Raw genomic sequence first — 24,329 nt, 5'->3', positions numbered from 1 at the left:
CAGCGGGAAAGAAGTGTCTGAGATAGTGAATACTTATGGATCCCGTGTTGCCAAAAAGGCATTTAAGATACTATGAGATAGCAGGGAGAAGGGCTAGGTATAGGCAAGTTGATGGGGGGGGGGGAGAGAACAGTGTTTTTCCATCACTTATAAGGCAGTTTATTACAGGAAATTAAACAACGGTTAACACAGCCAGTGGCTTAGTACTACCTGTAAATGCAGTCGTTACTGTATATATGACATCTTGTTTGTAATTATAGATTAGGAGATATTGGGGAGCTGTCTACTAAAATATTTCTTGTAATAATTTGATAATATTGGAATGATGGGATGTGTTCTTGAACAACATACTCGTAAAGTACATAACATACTTATGTAGTTTATTTTTCGCTTGACGAAAACTTAGTAGCTATAATGATTTAAAGCAGAAGAGACCTTGTTAGATGGAATTACATACATTACACAGTGTAAAATGTTTGGTTATTCAGCAGAACTGAATTGTTACACATCTGGTACATAGCAAAGCTTTTCGGCTAGACACATAATATTCTTGCAAAATAACTAGGGAACTATGAATTGGAATACACTATTCCAATGGTAGTAAGCTATGAAATGGAAATTCATGACCAGAAATAATATATTGAACAATACGAGTGGGGACTATTGTAGCGTTCTCTATTTATTTGATCTATGGTCTATGTTATGTAATATAATGGTTTATGAATATTAATGTTGCAGAGAGGCGGAGCCAAGACAGTTGCTATAAGAGGCGGAGCCTGAGTCAATATTTCAGTCAGAGTGTGAAGATTAAGAGAGATTAAGTCAGAGAGAGTCAGTTAGAGAAATGTAAGAGTCAGGCAGGAGAGAAAAGCCAGACAGAGTAATAGAGTGTGTAGTTTGGGAAATTTAGATGTGATTAACTACTGAAGATATTCATGAATCAGTCTATGTAATCAATAAACCAAAGTTTTATTTAAAAGGACTTGAAGTGTGGACCTCAGTCTTTCTGAAGTAAATGGTGATTTAGAGATCACCTGGTGGAAGCAAGTGTAAAGAGTGAGGTGTGTTTGCCTTCGTGTGCTCTGGGGCTTGAAGGTCAAGTAAAGGGGCACAAGGGTGGACATCACAAATATTATTCAGAATCTTGAATATCAAAGTATTTTATTTTAGGCTTTGCCTTGTAAGATTATGTAAGTGTTTTAAATAAATAAATGCTGGTGTTCAGTATCTACTTCAGTTACCTATGTGAAGGAAGTGGACATTGTATCAGATCTAAGAGTGATGGGGTGTATGGGAGGGCTTTTATAGATTCATAGGACAGACTAGAATTGAGGAGGATTTCAAACTGCTGTCTGGAAATAAATGTAATAAAATCAAGCATATAAAGGGCTACAAACTCTCAGGAAAAAATGCTTAAATATGTAAAAACCAGGTGACATAAGTGGCAAAAGTTTGAGATTACAGGAGGCAATAAGTGGACCATGGGTCCATATATCTGAGAATCCAGTCCTGTTTTTGAGATTAGTAATACTGATATAGTTGAACTAAATTAAGTAGTACTATTATATGCAGCCCTGTTTAAAGTCATAGCTACAGTGCTATGTTGACACATCTTATCCTGTTTACAGCAGGAGTATATTTCACTGGTGTATGTTCTAGCTGTTTTATAGTTCTGATATGATGCCTTGTAGGGTGGTGAATTTTAAAGCATTGGGGGTGTTCAAAAAGAGATAGGATGACCAGCTATCATAGATGCTTTAGGTGTGGATTTCCTACTTTGGTGGGAGGCAGTCCCTTCTAGTCCTACTCTTTAGTGATTCTTTGATACAGACTATTTAGGGAGGCTGCAGCCCATCAGTCTTTCAGAGTATGAGGGTGGGTAGAGACTTATGTGCCACCTATGAACCCGCGTAGAATCCAGCAGAGTTAGTATTTTCAGGTCCAGAAGGTGAAATAAATCACTCAGACACATTTAGCTTCTTCCAGCACATGTATTTACAGCATATGTACAAGTGTAGAAAGCGGCCATGACAGCATGGCATCATCAAATGAAGGTGGAGGGTACATGTTCTCTATACAGTGCATATATATACAGTTGAGCCTCTGCTCTTATCCAATCACAGCAGGGTCATGCAATAATGTACTCAGGTTGCATCATCCAAGACACCACCTCTCCAGAGTCACTGTGACTCAGCAAATCACACACCTGTACAACATGGTAGCTCATTATTACTTCTGCTCTTTTCTGTTCAGGCCTGTAAATTTTCAATACTCTGACAATCACACATAGCTTTTACAATATATGCATGTCAGATATTTGCAATATTTGCCAGATTTTGCTGTGTGTAGATTTTCTTTGATTTAATTCTGTGTCCACAACCAAGTAAACAAAAGGAAATAATCATATATCTGGTCTCTGTGTTGTATTTTTTTGTGTTGTTGGCTTTGCCATATGATTTAATTTGTTCATTTTGCCCTTGCCAAAATTAAAGAAATCAAAGTGTCTTCTGACATCTTTCAGAGATAATTGTCAGGTTTTTATTCTTTTTTTCTGCTGATTTCACATTATTTTTATTTTGGTTCTGAGGAAGATTTAATAGAGGGTTCATTATGCAGCCAGTGGGTTACATGTACCCCCTCTATGTTCCCAGCATATAGATCCTTGCTCACCTTTGTTCTACAAAAGGAATTTTCAGCCTAAAAAATGATCAGTCACTCCCTTTAAGAGGTGTGCTCAGGTATTTGAAGTTTATCTCTGTAATGGTTTCCATCCCAAATAGCCCTTTTCCCCTAAAGCAAGAACTGAGCTTCTCTTGGTCACTGCTTCCATTGAAACAGGAGTGATTGCTTCTCAGCTAGGTCCAAGCCTGTGTGAAAATGGAGTAGAGACAGTCTACAGGCTCCCAGCACCATCTACACCTAATCTAAGACAGACGTATTATTAAAACATGACTTACTACCTTTCTCTTACTAAATGATTGAGCTGTATTTTACAACTTAAATTTTTTAGTGTGTAACTACATTTTTGCTAAAGTGTACTTCACTATAATGTTATGGTAGAAGTTCTGTTCTGACCAGCTATCTGTATGGATTTCCAGGTTCAAACTGCTGTGAGTGGTTTAGGAAATTCGAATTATAATTTTCATTTTTTAATGGATACAGACTTATATGTAAAAGGAAGGCACAAATAAAAAGAATGTATATATGCATGTTTACTATATACAGTGGTGCCTCGCATGACGATGTTAATTCGTTCCAGCGAAATTGCTGTAGAGCAAAAACATCGTCAAACAAAATTTTAAAAACCCATTGAAACGCATTGAAAACCGTTCAGTGCATTCCAATGGGCTGAATACCTGCTCATCAAGCAAAGATCCTCCATACAGCGGCCATTTTCGCTGCCTGTATAGTGAGGAATCCGTCCCTAAACACAGCGGGGAGCCATTTTAATTACCAGGTGGCCATTTTGAAACCGTCGATCAGCTGTTTAAAAATCATCGTTTTGCGAAGAATCAGTTCCCAAAGCAGGGAACTGATCATCGCAAAGCGAAATTCCCTCATTTAGACCATCATTTTGCGATTGCAATTGCAATCGCAAAAAGATTGTCGTAAAACAGATTCGTTTTCAGTGCCTGTAAAATGAGGAATCTGCCCTAGAAAACAGTGGGGGGCCATTTTCTTCAGCCGGCAGCCATTTTGAAACCCGACGATCGGTTCCCGAAGCAGGGCATCGATCATCATTAAACGAAAAAAACCCATTTAAACCATCATTTTGCGATCGCAAAAGCGATTGCAAAATTCTAATGTGATTTCCTCGTTAAGTGAGGCAATTGTTAAGTGAGGCACCACTGTACCTTGACAGAATGATTTCTTCTTCCTGATAAAGACTTGAAAGACAGGCTCTAGTTAGCTACGTCACAAGACAGGGCTAATGATTGGAATTCTTATTGGTGAACTGCAGTTTCTGTAGCGCTGTTCACCTTTATAGGGTATATGTTTTGAAATGCACTGTTGATGATTATTATTTTGTGACACAGTATACATGGATTTCATTTCTGTAGATGCCATACAAAGAACAATGCTGGCCTGAACTGAAGTTTCTCTTCTCTTTCTGTAAGATGCAAACTGATTTTGTCATCTTCAAATGTTCTTGGGACAGCAGCAGGACATAGAGGGGTAGCACGAAGGATAGCTCCCATTGAACATCTTGTTCAAAGATGGCTTGAGCAGAACAGATGTCTCTTATATAGAGAGCTCAGAGATACTGTATTCCCTTTAGGTTCCACCTTTTCTCACTAAAGAGGAAGCTTTAATGGAAAGTTTCCTATTCAGGTACCAGTTGCTTTAAACAATCATTGAAAACGTGGCTTTTCAGGCAGGCTTTCCCAGACTATTCAACATCTTAATGCAGTATATTCGCGAAGGCAGTGCTGGTTTCAGCATTTTATACTACCTGTTCTGCCATCTTGCCTTTAAACTATCCTATTTTTACTTTTACTTTGTTACTACTTTATGTTTAGTTGATATTTAATTTTGATTTTGATTGTTAATTGTGTTTTCTGTCTTCTATTATTGTTTATCTGTTTTTAGTTGTAAATAACCCAGAGTGGCCCTTGCGGCCAGATGGGTAGTATAAAAGTCAAATATTTATTTATTTATTTATTTGTTTGTTTGTTTGTTTGTTTGTTTGTTTATTTGTTTATTTGTTTATTCATTCATTCATTCATTCATTCATTCATTCATTCATTCATTTAATATGCTCCCTTTCTTCTAGAATTGGGACCCAGAACAGCTTATACAACAGTTTAAAATAATAGAATAAAATATGGTAAAACCACAATATTAAAATAGAATTAAATTCAATTATATAATTAAAATGCAATTAAAATTAAAACTCCTTAAAAAGTCCCTTTTAACAACAACAACAACAATTTACCTTAAAACTTAGGAAGCAGGCACATTACTTGAGATCGTATAATTGAAGGCTCTTAATTGCTGAAAACTTGCCTAAATGAAAATTCAGTGCTTTCCATAGTTGTAGTTTTAGAAGAGATAGCCATGTTAGTATGTCCTAGCATATCAGATCAAAACAAAAAGAACAAAAATGTTGGGCCACCTCTGTCTGAAGAAGTGGACTTGTCCATGAAAGCTCATGTTAAAATATAATAGTCCTAAACAATTCATACACTTTTTGTCTTTCATTTTTCATTTGGTTTTGACTGATATGCTATAACTGTTTGCTGCTAGAAGGAAAACAGAGAGAGGGTAAACTTAGATTTTCTTTACAAGATATTCCAGAGCCACAGGGCACTGATTTTTTTTTCATGTTCAAATGTCCGCATAAGGCCCTGTTTGGACTCACCATCAGATGGGTCTCTGAACACGGTGGGATTGCGAGAAGGGCCCCTGCAGCAGATCTTAAACTTCAGGTGGGCTCGTTTAGAGGGATACAGTTATTCAGATAACCTGGACCCAAGTGAAATAAACCTTTGCAGGCCATAACCAACACTTCGAATTGTGCCGGGAAACATACCAGTACCCAGTGAATCTGTTGCAGGAAGGAAGTTTTGTGTTCTCCGTAACTGGTCTTGGCCAGCAGTCAGGGACCACTGAAGTTTCCAAACATTTTCCAAAGGCAGCCCCATGTAGAACACATTGCAGTAATCCAGTCAGAGTGCAACTAAAGCATATGTCGTTGTTTCCAGTTCAGATACAGTATCTCCAGGAATAGGTGCAACTGGCACGCCAGCTTTAACTATGTAAGTGCTTTCCTGAGACTTGAGTATCCAGGCTTAGGAATGAGGACAGGCACATCTAAGTTGTGAGCCTGATTTTTCAGGAGAGGTTTAACACCATCTAGCACAGATTAAATCCTTATTCTAAGATGTGCCTTTTGACTGACCAGGAGCACTTCTGTCTTGTCTTAACTTAATCACCATTATCCAGTCCATTGCTGACTCCAGACACAAGTTAAGCACTGAAAGATTTTGATCAGATTTAGATCAAAAAGAGTGACAGAGTTGGGTTTTATCCACATATTGGTGGCAGCAAACTCCAAAATCTCAGACAACCTCTTCTCGTGATTTCATGTGTATATTAAGTAGCATGGGGGACAAGACAGAACCCTAATAGGCTCCATAAGCCAAAAGCCAAGGTGTCAAACAGGAATTTACCGTATCATCTGAGATCAGACCTCCAGGAAGAACTGGTACCACTGCAAGGCAGTGCCACCAATTTCCATCCTACATAGGCAGTCAAAAGGATATAATGGGTGATGGTACCAAAAGCTGTTGGCAGGTCCAGCAGAAGTAACAGTTGAGTTCTGTGTTCAGTTCCCAACATAGGTCATTCACCAAAGTAACCAAAGTAGTTTCTGTCCCCAAACTCGGCCTGAAGCCAGACTGAAACGGATAGCCATAATAGGTTCCATCAAAGAATCTTGCCCAAGAATGGGATATTAGAGAGGGGCAAATAGTTAAAAATCTCTTGATTTTTCTGTTCTGTGGAAGCAGGTTTTAACCTTTTTTCAGCTTTTATACATCTATGTCATTTCAAAATTCAGATAAAATAATGCCAGAGAATGAGATCCTACTATGTTGTTGACATTACTCAAATACATAATATGTATTTGTGAGGCTCAGATATAAGCAAGGTAGGGAAATACAAATTTCAGTGCTTAGAGTTAGTAAAGACATGATGACATTTCAGAAGTGATTAGATAGAATAATTTATCAACATCTTTGTTCTTCAGAGAATAAATGTTGAATAAATGCTGTGCATAACAGAATCTTTAACTTGTTCATGCTTGTCCTTTGGTTATAGAATCTACTAGCTACTTTCTATATAAATATAATTTATATAAATATGAATTATGTAAATATAATTTTAATACTTGATCCAGCTATGGTAGGTGACATTGACTGTAGAAGTCCAATTTTTTATCATAATCTATGAACATATTAAAATGCACTATGTGTTTCATGTATTTTCATGTGCTATTCACCAACATGATGAGTCCATTCTTTCTTTGATCTGCAGATAAGCCTTTGAAAAAACGAAAACAAGATTCTTATCCACAGGAGGCTGGAGGTGCTACTGGAGGAAATAAACCAGCTTCTCAGGAGACATGTTCTGCGGGAAATGGGTCAAGGCCTGCCTTAATGGTTAGTATTGATCTTCAGCAAGCAGGACGGGCAGACTCTCAGGCAACTGTTACTCAGGACTTGGACATCATCAAAAAGCCTGAAGAGATAAAACAGTGTAATGATGGTTCTGTTTGTATTCCCCAAGAGGATGTGATTGGAGTACTTAAACTGAAATCTGAAAACCATCCAGAAATTCCAAGGAAAAAGACAGAATCTGAAGTATTAAAGGTGGAAGGACAACACAATGAGAATAAACTGGCAGAAATACAGCAAAATGAGAGTAAACGGATAGAAGTTAAACATAGTGAAAGCAAACAGGTAGAAATTAAATATGACAACAAACATGAGAGTAGGCAAGTGGATGTGAAACAAAATGATGGCAAACAAAATAATGGCAAACAGGAAATAAGGCAAAGACCTGAGACTCCAAAACAGAAAAATGAACTGAGGCCAGATACTCCAAAGCAGAAAAATGAAAGTAGACCAGAAACCCCAAAACAGAAGAATGAAGGCAGACCAGAAACCCCCAAACACAGGCATGAAAACAGACGGGATTCTGGTAAATCTTCATCAGAGAAGAAACCAGATATATCTAAATATAAAATGGACATAAAATCTGATCCTTCTAGGGTGAAATCTGAAAGGACTGATGCATTAAAACAGAGGACTGATGGACGTTCAGTTTCTGATTCTCTAAGGCGTGATCATGATAACCTTAAACAAAAATCTGATGACAGGGGTGAATCGGAAAGACACAGAGGAGATTCATCAAAGCTGAAAAGACCAGAGTATTTGAGGTCTTCAAGTAAAGGCGAGCATGACTCTAAACATAACATTCGATCAGATAACTCAAAAGCTGAAAAATTAGAAAGAAAAAACAGGCATGAGTCTGGTGAGTCCCGTGACAGGCTGTCCTCAGGTGATCCACGGTCAAGACCTGACAGCCCTCGTATTAAACAAGAAAATAGAAGTGATATTGGTAAATTAAAACCAGATAGATCAGGTTTTAAATCACACAACAGTAAAGATGATCGAAGGACAGATGGTAATAAGAGTAAAATAGATACTAATAAAGCACATACTGACAGTAAAGCTGAGTTTCCCAGTTATTTGTTGGGAGGAAGATCTGGTGCTTTGAAGAACTTTATCATCCCAAAAATCAAACGTGATAAAGATGGCAATGTAATGCATGAAGTAAGGAAATCTGACATGAAGGGTGAATCAAAGAACAAAGTTGAGAAGATAGGGCTTGTGGAAGATCTAAATAAAGGAGCTAAACCGGTTGTTGTTTTGCAAAAGCTTTCGTTGGATGATGTACAAAAATTTATTAAGGACAGAGAAGACAAATCTAGGAGCTCTTGTTTTAAACCGAACAAGAACAAGTCATCCAGATCAAACAAAGGTAAGAATCAGTTCTTATTTATTTATCTTTGTATGTTTGATTGTGATTATTAAAAGGAGGAATTCATTTTTTAAAAAATTTACATTGGTTGAATTGGTGTTAGATATTAGCAACCTGAGAATAAATTGTAAGCATACAGGGTTGTCTGCTGTACATTCTTTTTATGTGGCTTAATGATCAGAAAACTTTTAAGCTGCTGTATGTAGCGTTATGTTGTATCCTTTGGGGGGAAATTAACAGTTTTATTTCATTCTAAAGATGGATTTTATATTTAAGGATGTGAGTTAATACAAGGAACAGCTTAGTTACTGGTGGTGGTTCTAGCTTTTGTGTTTATCGATAGCCTGTAGCTTTTTTCAGAGTAATACTAAATTGTTGGATTACCATGGTTAATATTTGCACAAAGTAATGCTAGAATTCTACAGAATCCTTGCTTATTCATCATCATGTGTGACGAGGCATGTTATCTTACTGCTCCCACTTGATCCCTCCTGTTCTGAAATAACTTCCTGTACTGATACTACTTCAATCAGAATTCACCTGACTTCTGATTAACTGTCTCCAAACTAGCCAGAACTTAGTAACCAAGTTCAAAATTTAGTTTCAAACTTTAGCCTATTAGAGTCATATTTGGGAGTCCAAGTTTGGATGAAATGGTTAATGACTACAGAATGCTCATGCTGCTGGTAGAAGAACCTTAGTAACAACAATCAGGAAAGCACTCGTATTCTTGCTTAGGAATGCTAAGCCAGGGTTCTCTGGAAATTTGGCTCACTGTATTGTGTTAATGCAGTTTTATGGCTTTAGGTTTGGCATGATGAAACCAGCTTTACAAATACTGTAGCTTGAAACACTGAGAGAAATGTAGGTGTAGAGTCAATACTTGCCTCTAGCTAGGTCTCAAGAAATAATCTTTGTGAGACCACTACTTGCAGTATGAATGTAATAGTGCTACCAGTTTTTTCTTTTTAGAGGTTATAGATATCACTTTATTTTTTCCACGTGACTTCCTTCAGAGTTATTAATAGGGAGTTGTTAATTTATTCAGCATACTTGCCATGTATAAAATTTCTCTGTACCACTGTTAAATATGGCAAACTTTACCTCTTTGCCTTTGACAGAATAATGTGGGCTAATCATTCCAATCATGTGCCATGGAACATAGGGACCATTTATCTCTGTATTAGCTATACTAACTACACTAACTAGCACTCTAGGCTTTTGTAGTGGTCCCTTCAAAAGAAATACTTGGGATTGAACATGGGATGTTTTCAGTGTACAGGAAGAGCTAGTACTGAGCTAGCATTGCAGGTACATCTGAAGATCAACTTGATGTGAGAGATGGCAGAGAATTGTATTTTATTCCCAAATTGTCACTGTGTACAGTTGAAATCATTATCAGATTGTTTTTAAAATAGCTTCCCTGTTTAAAAATCAGTTTTATTTTGAGCGAACAATTCATTTTGATGAGTAACAGATTGTTGATACTGTGCCATTAGTGTGTTGGTTTTTTTTTTTTAAAAAAAACTATAGTAAAGTGGGTGAGAAACCCTTGTGAGCTATTTCTGGACAGCTTCAGAAATTGCATTCATCAAATAGTAAAACTGATTCAAGCTGCAGAATGCTTTGTGCTGTCCTTTAGTTTTAGAAATATTTTCCATGCATTATGGAGTGCCCATGTTTCAAGAAAGATTATTTGAAGAGCACTTGTGAATTTTCAGATTCCATCTACAGTAGAAGTATTTATTATTACTTGGTTTGATTGTTAAACTGTTATTGAATGTTTTAAAGTGTTTTAATTGTAATTATTTTGAAATATTTAAGTTTGACTTGTTTCTTTAAATGTAATTTTTCTGATTGTACCCTGCTCTATGATCTGTTGATATAAGGTAAATTAACAGGACTATCTTAAATAAATAAATAACTCAATGAGGGGCACATGAACATCTTGGAGTGTGTATGCTAACAATTCAACAGTATAAATAAAAAATCTAGAAACTTAAAATGTATTTGATAAATTGTGATTTTGCAGTAAGTAAATGATTAATTGTATAAACCTGGTAAGTTCTCCAAGATATTATTATGTTTTCTATTTTTTCTTGATTTTGAAACTATTGCTTTGGGTTAAAAATCCCACAGCAATAAATTGTTAGTTTCAGCTAGAGCAGACACCTCGAATCAGTGGGACTTGCTCTGACAAGATCCATTCATGCAATAGATCTATTCTAGTTTAGACTAACAGTTGTTAACCCAAAGCAATAGTTTCAAAATCTCTAAGTAACCATTTTTATAATTTGTGGACCTAGTGATGATGTCTCAATTACTCATGGCTTGCATAGCAAATTGCATGTGTGGTACATGAATGTGTAATAGTATTCCAGTTTAATATTTTAAAGTGTGGTATAGGGAACTATCAGTGTTTTGAGTGTGGATCTGTGTAATAATTAGTTCAATTGAGAATTTGTTTAAGAATATCTGCCAGTTCAGTGGTTCTTAACCTTTGTTACTCGGATGTTTTTGAACTGCAGCTCCCAGAAACCCCAGCCAGCACAGTTGGTGGTGAAGGCTTCTGGGAGTTGCAGTCCAAAACTCCTGAGTAACCCAAGGTTAAGAACCAGTGTGCCAGTTATTCCAAATCTGTGTTGGGCTAAAAAGTGGTGAAGGCTGTAGAGCTTCAAGTTAATGTATGCTTGTTGAGCCTAAAATAGTCATAATTGCCTTTTAAGGTCTATGATGGGAATTATCCACTTTGTTTCTTGAATCATTTTAAAGAACAAACTACTTCTTTTTACAGATGACTCAGAGATAATGATGATCATTAAAAGTAGCATAGTTTTGCAGAAAACTCAGAACTATATTATTAGAAGGCTCTCATTCTAAAAGAAATATTTAGGATTACGTTACATTTGAAAATACTGTATAAGTAGATCGTATGACTCATTTGCTGAGCAGTTTAGCAGTCCAGAAAATGAAAGTGCACTGAGTGATGATAGTGGGAAAAAGAGATGCTTGTATGAAAATCTGTTCTTTGCTTCAGAAAAACATTGCTTCACTGAAGTGTTTTGTTATGGAAGAGTAATTCTTCACCTGTTTTTGAAACTTACACAACTTGGGTTTTTTAATATCTTTGGGAAAGCCCTTTGTTTTTTGCATAGTACTAAGTTGCATCAAGACTTTGAAATGTTAGATTTGAAAATTAATCCATTAATATTGAGTTTTAGAAATGAGGATGCTGATCTTTTCTACTGGGGGTTGAAATTATTTTGTTTGTTCATTAGTGTTAATTAATCTGTTAGTTTATTGGTTCTGAACTAAACAGTAGGACTTATGGCCCCATTTAATCTGTAGTGGTACATTTGTTACTGGCTTTTCCAAAAGTGCTCTTCTGGATATTTGAAAGTTTCCTTCCCCCTTCTGATGTCTTTTCCCTGATGGACTACAAATTTGTAATAATTTATTGACTGGGGTGGTGGGTTCTAATATGTTTAGAAATTCTTAGGTTGGGAAATATTATCTGTCCTAGAGCATGTGATCACATCTCAGAACCTGTTCAGTTTTGACAGTGATTTTCATCACTTTTCTTTCTCTCCAGCCCCACTCACCTCCATCAACCAGCTGTAGGTTTTTGCTTTGTAATCATTCACAATATATGGAAATTTGTACATCTCACTTGCACCAATTTAGTAGTAGAAACTGTATTTGAAAATGAAACCTTACCAGCTTTTTTAAAAATAAAATCTCTTAACTTTCCATTGCAAGTTAATGAAATAAAGTGAAGCATTCATGTTTGTATTTTGAATTTGTATTTTTCATCTGCTAAGAATTACTGTCTTTCTTATTACCATACCTTGATGTCTGTTTTTAAACTTTTCCTGGCTTCTGGTTCTAAACATCTGGCTGGCTGAGTCTGTAGTAGAAATTACATTTTAAACTCACGGACTAACATGAAATAACCAGGAACTAAAATAGACCAAATATCTAGCTACTTTCACTGAAGAAACCATCTGACAGCAATCTTAACAGTTAATCATGTTCTAAAATGTATCTGTACTCTGCATATTTACTGAACCAGTGTCATATTTATTATTGTATACCTTAACGTCTTTTTTATAAACATTAACCATTTTATGGTTTTAGAAACTGGGCTGGCTGGATATGCAAAGGGTACTTTAAAGACCTAAACATTTCTCTGCTGGGTTATTGGGGAAAATATGCTTAATAGAAATGAAGATTTTATTGGTATACCCATTTATCAATGGTTAACCCTATGAATTCAGTAGGACTTACTGAGGTATATTACTGTGGCGCTATTTCACAGGATAATTTTTTAAAAAATATAAAAAGGCACAGACATGACATATGAAAGAAAATAAAAGGAAGTATTTTGTTTTTATAATAAGCAGATGGAAAAGTTTTAGTATTATATTTTTATAGATATTAATGAAATAACAAAGTGACTCAGATTCTGTTGCACAGTTCCTTGTATGCAATATTATTCATGATATCAGCACTGGCAAATTGCTGCTGATTAAAATTTTCCATTGAGGATTTCAGGATGCACACTTCATTGCATTGTGCACAAGTTGCACCCCAAAATCATCCTTAATTAGCAGTGCTTTATTGCTAGTTATGACTTCATCTTTGTTGCATATGCAAAGCTGCACAACCAAATTTCAGCCAATGGCTTTTATACAGAAGTAATTATTTCTAGATGTAGCAGTGAGCTTCCAAGAAAACAATTAAAATTAACAACAGCAAATGAGTCTCAGACATGTAGCATGCATGCAAATACTGTGTGATCAGCCATGATATAATCCAAATCAAATCACAGCTGAACAGAATTATGCAGCTTTTATCCACCACACTTTTGTTTCCATCCTGACCAGTGACATACTTTTTTCAGTCCTGGATTGAATCAAATTGGGAAAATTCATATTTTTCTTTTCATCATTGATTTGAGATGGTTAAATAATATGATAGGCTCATAAAAGTGATTCATTTATCTACAAATGCACACAAAGAGACCTACTTCCTGTTAGAAGAGAGGGTAATGAATTTTATCAACATAGTTAACTTACTGTTTCAGCATTCCATTTACACGCAGATGTACACAGTCATTTTCCACGACAAGACAAGACAACCTTTATTGACATAAAGAGGATAAAACATAATCAAAATGGTACTTTAACTACCTCGACATACAAAATTCAGGAGGGAGAAAAGAAGACCAAAAACCATTTTGCATATGATAGTACAAATTGAGTTATGTGTGGTGGGAAGAAAGATTTTGGCTATTGTGCAGGTGAAGACCCTGCTCAAGTAGCTGGCTTAAAGGAGGAGGATGGACAGTATATTTACTTGTTTGTTCATTCCTTTGTTAGTTTAACTAACAGAGCTTTTGGTATTTTTTTAATATTTCAGAGATGTGTTATGCTTTATAGTAAAAATAATTACTGTATCGGTAATGTTGCTAGTTACTAGTTGCTATAACTTTTCATATTCTGTAAGCTGCCTTTAAATATATTATAAAAAGCAGTAAAATTTCAAATCGTTATTAAGGAGTAGATATTTTGCATATGATTTATAGTCACTAACAGTTTACTCTTCATTGATAGGCAGCATAGATCAGTCAGTGTTAAAGGAATTGCCTCCAGAACTTCTAGCAGAAATTGAATCCACCATGCCTCTTTGTGAACGAGTTAAGATGAACAAACGTAAGCGTAGCACAGTGAATGAAAAACCAAAATATGCAGAAATCAGTTCTGATGAAGATAATGACAGTGAAGATGCTTTTGAAAGTAAGTAGTTATTTGTCATTTTGGTGATGGTAATACATTATTATATTATTAGGGATGTGGTGGCGCTGCGGGTTAAACTGCAGAAGTCTCTGTACTGTAAGGTCAGAAGACCAGCAGTTGTAAGATCGAATCCACGCCACGAAGTGAGCTCCCGTTGCTTGTCCAAGTTCCTGCCAACCTAGCAGTTTGAAAGCATGTAACTGTAAATAAATAAATAGGTGGCACCTCGGTGGGAAGGTAACGGTGTTCCATGTCTAGTCACACTGGCCACGTGACCACGGAAACTGTCTACGGACAAAGACTGGCTGTACGGCATGGAGATGGGGATGAGCACCACACCCTAGAGTTGGACACAACTGGACTAATTGTCAAGGAGAATCTTTACCTTTACCTAATACTACATTGGTAATGTGTTTGTAGTGCTAACTTTTTAGTCAATTTTGTCTTACAAAGATCAGTATAAATGGATAAGATTAACAGTGCAACAACTTGGATTAAGAGAAAAATCAAACCTAGACAGGAGTATAAACTTTCAGCATATTGTATTTTTTTGGGGGGGGTGGTGGTTAAATCCAATGTTAATGCTGTCTTGATTAGACTTTTTGAAATGAATGGGAATTGTTAAATCAAAGCCAACTTAAGCCCTGTTGATTTCAGTGGTAGGCATAAGAGTATTAGATTGAACCCTCGCTCAAATAACCAATGGAACAGTTGTTGAAGCTCATTAAGGGCTACAGTACACTACCTTGAGAAAATCTTGTGTCCAGTGTTCCCTCTAAGACAGCGGTCCCCAATGTTTTTGGGACCGCAGACCGGCTGAGCCTCTGAGGAAGGCAGGGCACACACCCCCGTGCTTGCATTCTTGGGTGCATGCGCTCACCCTCTTGGGTGCATGCGTTCTCGGTCTCGGGCGCATGCGCAAAGCAGTGGGGAAGTGCATGCACACCCACCAATGCTCCCCTACTCCTTTGCGCATGCACAGGAGCACCTACATGCCCATGCCTTCACACAGACACTCGGGCGCCTGCACAAAAAGGTGGGGGAGCACTTACGCTGGCACTGGCACGTGTGTGTGTGGGGGGCGGCGGGAGGTTTGTCTCCACGGCCTGGTCCAGCTCAGGCCACGGACCGCGGACTGGGGGTTGACAACCTCTGCTCTAAGGCACATGGGTGCTCAGCACTGTATCAAGCATACACAGCCAAACTGATGTTTCCACCTATTTGCTTCCAGTCCTGACCAGAATTGTACATGCAGGCGGAGGAGCCTCTGCAGCGCTCCAGAAAATTAGAGGGGACGTTGCTTTGTGTCCCTGGTAGGTTAGTAGAAGTTTAGAAAGAAAACTGAAACCCAAGTTATGAGGCCGATAGGTTTTTACATACTGTGGATCTATACTTAGGGAGTTATTTTAGCGTAGAAAGTTATCTTTAAAAAGCGGTTAGTTTGAATCTAGTAAAGGAAGTGAGTGGATTCCTTCTAGTAAAGGAATCTGATGAGTTTGAATCTAGTAGAAGAAGCAAGCACAGCAATACTGAGGACAGGAGGTAAATGATTAAATGAGCATTTTGCAGAAGAAATGTAAATTTCTCTATCTTGAATTCTGGGCTTAATTTTAAAGCTTTCAATAGAATTGAGCAGCCTGTAGAGTTGCCAGTTTTCCTTTAAAACTACTACTACTTAACTACCAAGAAAGAAAGTAAAATGAGTGTGTCGTTAGTAAATTTATCTGAGCTCAATGTTGATAACACTGTGTTAATTTCTAGCTTCAAGGAAAAGACATAAAAAAGATAGAGATGATGATAAAGCTTGGGAATATGAAGAACATGACAGGCGGGGTTCAGGAGATCATAAAAGGAGTAGTCATTATCATGAAGGAAGGAGGAGTTCTGGTAGCAGTCGATACAGAAACCGTAGTCCAGAAGACTCAGACATGGATGATTATTCCCCCCCTCCTAGCCTCAGTGATGGTACGTTTCTTTGCTTTATTGCAGTTAAAGAAAATGCATAACCATTTGAAACTGCCTGCATCTGGAAATACTGTATCCAGTTCTGGGTAACACGTATATGAAGTATATGAAGAAGTAGGAACGCGTCCAGACACTGGATGTGTCCAGGCCTGTGAAAAACAGTTGAGGGAATTGGACATGTTTAGCTTACAGAAGGGAAAACTGAAAGATGGCATGCCGTCCATCTTCAAATATTTGAAGGGGTATCATGTGAAAGCTGGAGAAGGTGTGTTTTGTCCAGCTTGAGAAGGGAGAACTAGAAGTAATTAATCCAAATTACTACAGAGGTGGTTTGACTAAACTTGAGGAGTAATTTCCTGATGGTAGGAGCTGTTCAACTGTAGAACAGACTGTCTTAGGAGACAATCCTCTTTTACTGGAGGTTTTTTAGTGAAGCTTTTTGGGCTGCCTGCTATGATTGCTTTAAGTAGTGGTTTCCTGCTTCTTTTGGGAACTAAGTTTAATGACCCTGGGGATCCCTTCCAGCACTATGCTTTTAAGTATTATTTTTTTAAAAGAAAATATGAGTTTGAACTAGAGTTGGGCATGAACTACCTCTCTTCCCTGCATGCCTCCTCTGGCCTAGCTTTCTTGCCCTGCCTTCTCTGCGTGCTGCCTCTGAGTGGGTGCCTGCTGGAGGAGGCAGGGCTTTGAAGTGCCAAGCACCTGTTTGGCCAATAAACAAACAGGCACAAACTGCCAAATCAGTGGTTCATACCCATCTCTAGGTTGAGCTAAATGTAGATGCTTGCATCTGGGGTAGTAGGAAATGTATTCTCTGTTACCTCCTCTCCATGGCAGCCCCTTCAGCACCCTGAAAATGTTATACAGAGGATTAGAAGAACTTCCAAGATGGATTAGTCTTTGGTGCAGAATTTTGAGGGAGTTGTGAAAGAAGTGAAGCCTTGCCTGATTTTCAACCCCATTACATGCACCTGAATCTCTATTGAAACTGCACCCACCTTAATTACATGCATTGGAATTATTTAAGTTAAATAATGTCATAAATAGCATAGTTACATTGTGTTGCAATAAAGGAAAATCTTTTTTGTGGATACTTATTTTATACATTTCTTATTTTAAGTGGCTAGAAAAATGAAGAAAAAAGAAAAACAAAAGAAGAGGAAAGCTTATGAACCAAAGCTGACACCTGAAGGTAATTATGTCTCTCTCCTCTCCCTCCCCCATTTTAATCTCTTTGACATTAATTGTCAATTGCTTTTGATAGTTCAGGGCTTAAATATATTACACTTTTCATTTATATTAGAAATGATGGATTCTTCTACATTTAAGAGGTTCAGCGCATCAGTAGAAAATATTTTGGATAATTTGGAAGACATGGATTTTACTGCATTTGGTAAGTACATAACAAACTTTGTATCCAATTCTATATACTTCAGTATTGCTTCGGTTTCTTCAGAATGGTATCTTATATTTTCTCTGGGCAGTTATGTTTTTCTTTACTCTTAATTCTGATTTTACTTCTGAAAGTTTACTCTTTCCTCCAGTCTTCTAACAGGAGTTACCAGCAGTTCCTAGGACAAACCAGTAAAAAAGATTCCTCCTTTGGAGACAGAGACATTTAGTTACAACAGTCTCTTAATTTTTGAGGCAACCATGTTGATAGGTTGATATCTTTTTATTAGCCAATCTAATGTTGGTGAAATAGGATTCAGTTTGTGCTATGCAATTGCAAACTAGCTGTGGTTACAAACATAAAGCCAGTTTGTATGTTGTGATAGGTCAGGTTTCTCAGCAATTCTGAGAATTTTGGTTTGTTGTGAACAAGTAATTGTGCTAGTAGCCCGTACTTGATCTTTCTTTTCCAGGCCTTCTCCAATGACTACTAGTAATAGAAATGGTGTTATATATTTTGTGTGAAATACATTGTGAGTAGATATTAGTAGTGCAACTCTACTTAGAATAAGCTATACTCCCTGTACCTACTTGCAAAACCTTTCTGCTCTGTAGTGCTGTCCAAAATATCTTCTTGTTGAACAGCTCCATAGGACCTATGCCAAATTCTTCTTAGAAGGCTGGGTTTCTGTCACCCGTTTCCCCATTTATAGCTTTCGGTATACAACTACTTGACTTGAATAATTAGTTTGTTTTTGGGAATACACATTTTAACAATATTTTGTTCAAGGGAACTTTTCAGGCTACAGTACATGGATGAATGTTCTAGTTTGCAACTGGAAGTTATTCTCCATTTACCATGGGCCTTCAATGCAGTTAAACCAGGGCTAAGTTATTTATGCATTACAGCAAATATTGTCAAAACTGAGATTTCTAGATTGCATTTTTGAAAGTTTGAAAGTATTGTTATCTGTCTTTATAGTGGAACCGTCACTTTGCTTCATGAAAATGAAGTGATTAACATTTTTCTTTTCTAGGTGATGATGATGAAATGCCTCAGGAGTTATTATTAGGAAAGCATCAGCTCAGTGAATTGGGCAGTGAATCTGCAAAAATTAAGGCTATGGGCATTATGGATAGGGTAAGTCCTGCGTTTTTGTTTTTGTTCTTGTAAAGAAGGGTAAAACACATGTCTTTAATAAAGGATTACCCAACAAATGAAATATGAATAGAAGACTTCGTTTGAAGGCATTTGGAGTAGAATATGTGACATACACGTGCACCATAATTAATGTAAAGACATTTCTATCACTTATTTTGGCTTTAAAGTAATCCTGGCTGAATTCTGTGTGGTCAGGCTCCCCAGTCCCGAACAGAGGAGGGAAATTTCATTTCTGTGTAAAGTTATATTTTTTCTTCCTTCATAAGTGAAGGGAGGAGACTGAATGTGAGGATGAGGTATGCTGATTTGGTTGTAGAAAGATCAGTTTGAATAACAAAAGTAGAGAGGTTAACATATCCATGAATAATAGTAACGTAAAGTTTATTCTGACTTATGGTGACTCTTTCTGCTAGGTATAAATTACTCAGAAGTGGTTTATCAACCCCCTCTTCTGGTAGCACTGTGTAGTGTGCCTCAGGCTATACTGGTTGTGTCCTCTCCCTGAAGACACTGCAGGGAATTGAACTCCGAACTCCTGGGTCTGCAGCCAGGTACTCCCAATCCACTGAGTTGTCCAGCTATTGTGTCATGAAAAGTTTCTCTTTTCTCTTCTTAGCTTTCAACTGAAAAAACAGTAAAAGTCCTGAACATCTTGGAGAAGAATATTCAGGATGGTGCAAAGCTTTCCACTCTGCTTAATCATGTAAGTTTTTGACTATTGTTATCAGTAATATTTTGTGTTCGGATGAAAAGTAGCTCTAACCACATACATACTATATAATTTATTTTATTTGAAATGTGCTTTTTCTTGAGGTGAATTGAAACTCCATTTTCACTGTTTTCCATATTACATTTGAAATTATACAAATATACATATTCATTTGTAACAATTTACAATAATCACAGGTTTCTGCTGATTTTTTTAAATGATAGATGTGCCTAGAATGGCTTCATTCTTGCATCTTGTAATATGCGAGAAAAGTTTTATTCTGGATCCCGTGGGCAATCTTGGTGTCCTTAACTGTCTTGTCTTTAAATGTTACACATTAGTGCCATCATGTGGCTGTTCTCCAAAACTGAATGATTTTATTCCAACAGTAGAGATTAATGAAATGAGTTGAAATTATCTGCATTTATTAAAAGAAATAGTAGAACATCCTCATCCTATTTTAAATTCCATTATGCTTTTGGTGGTGCTGACCATTCATAGCAGTAGATAACATCTGCATCTTAGAGTGCACAGAGCAAAAGTCTAACACAGCACTTACAAAGATCTTGCGTGTCATAATTTGGTGATTTTAAAAGAGGCTTATCAACCGACTATGAAAAGCTCTTGCTAATTAAGTGCCTCCCTGGTGAAATATGGAAAAATCTATAAGTGAAACTTTCAGTGACATGAAGATAAGCATTATAACAGATTGTTTCATTCTGTTGATGAAAGCATAAGAGAATGGCGGATGAAACATTTGCAAGAATACTGAAGGAAGACTTTACAAATTATGAAGTATAGAGCTGGAAGAATTATGTTTAATGTGTGGCTGTTGAGAGATTTCTAAATGCTAAAAGTAAAGTGCATTTGATTAACTCAGTACTTGTTCATATTGTTGCATTAACTTTGTTCACTCACATTCTTTTTGTATAAAAATCTTTTTAAAAGTTTATTTAAAGTTAGCACTTTGAATTTTTCTGCAGAATGACACTGAAGATGAGGAGCGGTTATGGAGAGACTTGATAATGGAGAGGGTCACAAAATCAGCTGATGCCTGTCTTACAGCTATCAACATTATGACATCACCCAACATGCCCAAAGCTGTGTACATTGAAGATGTAATAGAAAGAGTTATTCAGTACACTAAATTTCACCTACAGAACACACTTTATCCTCAGTATGATCCTGTTTACCGATTGGATCCTCATGGTGGTTAGTATGAGAACTAACAGATATGTTATTGGTAACAATTTGAAACCAAAGAGTGTTAAAAGAAATACAGAGATCCCAAATATTATATTGAAAAACTTGTTAATTGCCCTTAATCTTTGTTTTGAACCAGATTTTAGGTGCATTTCTGGATCCCAGAGTCTCTGCCCATTCCGTTGCTACCTCAGCTCCTTGAGCCACACAGCCTTAGTTCTTATTGCAGAAATGATTGAGGGACACATGTGCAAAACCAACTGAAATATAAAGTTAGCACCTTTCTGCTTACTTGGGTATATTTTATTTAAAATATCTATATTCCATCCTTCTGTCATGTCACTGGAATTCATAAGGTAGCTTAGCATGAGTTATTTTTAAAATGTAGCAGATTTAAGCGTTGAAAAAATAAGGCCCAACAGATGTATGCAGGAAATTGGTGCACCTTTTTTATTATTAAGGTGTGAGGGTATATATTAGAGGATATCTTATGTTTTTGGACTGTGCTGGTCTTATAAGTTATATTTTCAGACTTTTATGCCCGTCTTATTTATTAAATTTCAAAATGGCTTGCAACAAAAATAAAATAATGTTTTGTAGTAAAAACACATCTCAGTAAAACTTATGATGATCTTCAGTAATGCTAAAGGATTGAGAAGGTGTTAAACACAAGAAGAAACAGCTGAGAAATGATGCACAAAATCCTTTGAAATAAAACAGTTATTCTTTGTTGTCCGAAAGCAAACAGTATCAAGGCCTACTGGACCTTTCTTAGAAAGCTGTTCTGTCTCTTGAACACTACAGTTGGGGAAGAAAGGTCAGGATGGAAATGGGTGTCCAACCCCTCATTTGCTCGGAATCCCCTTAGGCTCTCTGAAAATGCCATAGAGGGTTGAATATCTTCTTGCTCAGGGGTGAATTCTCCTGTGTGAGAAGGAGAGTTTCCCCATCACTGGACAGGTTGGCTATCCACAAGCAGACCTCCTACAGCGAGAAACAGATGCAATATCTATTTCCCTGTCTTGCATGCCTACCCCGCAACAGGTTCCGAAGCAAGATTTCCAAAGCAGAATGAAAAGGAGGGAAATAATTCTTGAGCTTCTATGGTGGCATGTGGTGGATGTTATTTAGAGCTATATGTTGTTGAATTGAGCAGCCAAATAAATTGGCATGAGTGGTATAAGATCAGTGTATTTGATGATTGAGGCAGGAGGAAGATGATTAACATGGATCAGCCCTGCCTCTGGCAGCTGGTAGATAAGCTCAATTTCTTCTTTTCAGAAGAGATGGGGACTCCTCATAATCATGAATTCTTCCTGCCTTGTAATAGGAGGCATCTCCAGTGTCTTCCTCCAAAAAAGCATGCTTGAAAGAAAGCAGTAGGACAGAGGAAGGAAAAAGAAACAAAGAAAGGGGCTCAATATATTCGCGAAGGCTTTCAGGTTGCTGCCCTCTGAAGATTCCGGCCACAGAGACTGGCAAAACGTCAGGAAGAACAAACTTCAGAACACGGCCAAAGAGCCCGAAAAACCCAGAACAACCAAAGGGGCTCAACTTGGGTGGGGGGGGGACTCTAATGACTCTTGGAGATTTTTTCCAATGACAGCAGCTGCAGCAATATAATATTATCTGTTTAACTGGAACCTATTCAAAGGGTAGTATCCCTTCAATCAAGGGACATGGTGGCACTGCGGGTTAAACCACATAAACCTCTGTGCTGCAAGGTCAGGAGACCAGCAGTCATAAGATCAAATCCATGCGATGGAGTGAGCTCCTGTTGCTTGTCCCAGCTCCTGCCAACCTAGCAGTTCAAAAGCATTCAAATGCAAATAGATAAATAGGTACCACCTCGGTGGGAAGGTAACACCGTTCCGTGTCTAATCGCACTGGCCATGTGACCACAGAAACCGTCTTTGGACAAACGCTGGCTCTATGGCTTGGGAACGGGGATGAGCAATGCGCCCTAGAGTCGGACACGACTGGACTAAATGTCAAGGGGAACCTTTACCTTTACCGATATCTTCAGTCAGAGGTAGTTATACCCCTGTCTGTCCATATTAATAAAACCACATGGAAGGAAAAGCACCACAGCAGCCCTTATATGCTGCTGGTACCATGTTTGACCTTTAGCCTTGTTCCTTTCTTCTTGTGTCCAGGTCTGAATTATTAATGTTTGGTCAGCTTTACAACATTCCTCTGGAATCTCCACTCTTCCTATGGCTTAGCATCCTGCTCCCTGATGTTCCTTTTCTCACTGTCACTTGAATCTTTCTTTGGTTTACTCTCCATGGCATTGCCAGGCTCAGTTCTCAGCCGCTTAATATAGCTTGGCCAAGACCCTGTTTGCTTTCTCCAGTCAGCATTATCTGTATGTCGATCTGTCATCTTCTAAGCAACCTTTTCTCCATTCAAGCTTTCTCGCATAATTGAAAAGGCAGTTACCAACGTTCTTAATGATCTGCTGCTGGCAAATTGTTAAAAGTTAAAAATACTTTTCATCCTATCTGCCACTTGACTGCTTGCTTTTCTGTAACTTTCAGTGAACTATTGTTGTTTTGTTCTTATGTTGCAGTCCTTATTTCCCTCTTTCATAGCTGCTTCCTCCACATATATCCCACATTTCTCCTTTGAAAGCTTCTACTGCCTGCTGTGTCAGTCCCTTGCTTGGGACTATAGTTCTTGTAATAATATCTAGATGATACTTAAGTTCAGTCAGGTTATCTCCATAGTTTGTTGGTGTAAAAGTTGTGCTTCACGTAGAAGATCTTTTTGCTGCTCTCCATCTGGTGTATTTAACCAGTTTGATTGATTACATATGATTTATTATGTTGGTAACGCTGTACAAAATACAAATTGGTTTTACATTTTCCAGGTGGTGTGTTAAGTTCGAAAGCAAAGCGTGCAAAGTGTTCCACTCACAAACAGAGAGTGATAGTAATGTTATACAACAAAGTTTGTGATATTGTTAGCAGCTTGGCTGAATTACTGGAGATACAACTTCTAACAGACACGACTATTCTTCAGGTAAGCTTGATATTTAAAACTGAGACTTTCCCCCCCTGCAGCGTATGACTAAAGCTTTTTTCCAGTAAATACTGTGAATGATTAGAATCCTTTTCCTAGAATGTATTATGACTAAATTTCATAATTTTTAAGCTTTTAGTCATTATAAAAAGCACATTCTCTTTAAAATCAGAAGGCTATGTTGTGAATGCATTCATGGCAAATGTTCAGTTTGAAGATCGGTATCTGCAATCTCTCAACCCATTCAGCTTCCTTGCCATGTCCTTTGCTCTCTATCTCAATGTCCCCAGCTCTCTAGGACACCTACTGTATGGTACCACTACAAACTCTTTATACATTTCCCTATAAAGAAATTGTTTACTGTGCTTGAAAGAGATATTCTCATAATCACATGTGTTTGAGGCTGATCAAGTGCCATAAAAGTACATTAAAAGAAGGAGATAAATTTGTGAAGTGTTTTGGACTTAAATCTGAAATATTTCTGAATGATTTTAATGTGAAACATTCCAGATTCTTTAAATCACTA

At 37.3% G+C, this 24,329-nt stretch overlaps 1 protein-coding gene across 5 annotated transcripts in view; it reads left to right on the top strand.

The window, feature by feature from the left end:
• The window catches only part of NIPBL (NIPBL cohesin loading factor), a 232,471-nt gene that overhangs the window by 144,945 nt on the left and 63,197 nt on the right, over nt 1-24,329 (top strand). For 4 of the 5 annotated variants that reach the window (XM_020795682.3, XM_020795685.3, XM_020795681.3 and 1 more), the window contains 9 exons: nt 7,039-8,547; nt 14,163-14,345; nt 16,107-16,310; nt 17,434-17,505; nt 17,617-17,706; nt 18,743-18,846; nt 19,484-19,570; nt 20,560-20,788; nt 23,652-23,803. In XM_020795682.3, the coding sequence (XP_020651341.3) occupies nt 7,039-8,547; nt 14,163-14,345; nt 16,107-16,310; nt 17,434-17,505; nt 17,617-17,706; nt 18,743-18,846; nt 19,484-19,570; nt 20,560-20,788; nt 23,652-23,803 (2,630 nt within the window). The remainder of the gene's footprint in view (nt 1-7,038; nt 8,548-14,162; nt 14,346-16,106; nt 16,311-17,433; nt 17,506-17,616; nt 17,707-18,742; nt 18,847-19,483; nt 19,571-20,559; nt 20,789-23,651; nt 23,804-24,329) is intronic. The other variant, XM_072992835.2, reaches the window with a different exon arrangement.

This window comes from Pogona vitticeps, chromosome 2 (assembly GCF_051106095.1).
Source record: "Pogona vitticeps strain Pit_001003342236 chromosome 2, PviZW2.1, whole genome shotgun sequence".
Taxonomy (NCBI): domain Eukaryota; kingdom Metazoa; phylum Chordata; class Lepidosauria; order Squamata; family Agamidae; genus Pogona; species Pogona vitticeps.
The sequence above is the reverse complement of the archived record's forward strand: the minus strand, read 5'-3'. Positions and strand labels throughout refer to the sequence as shown.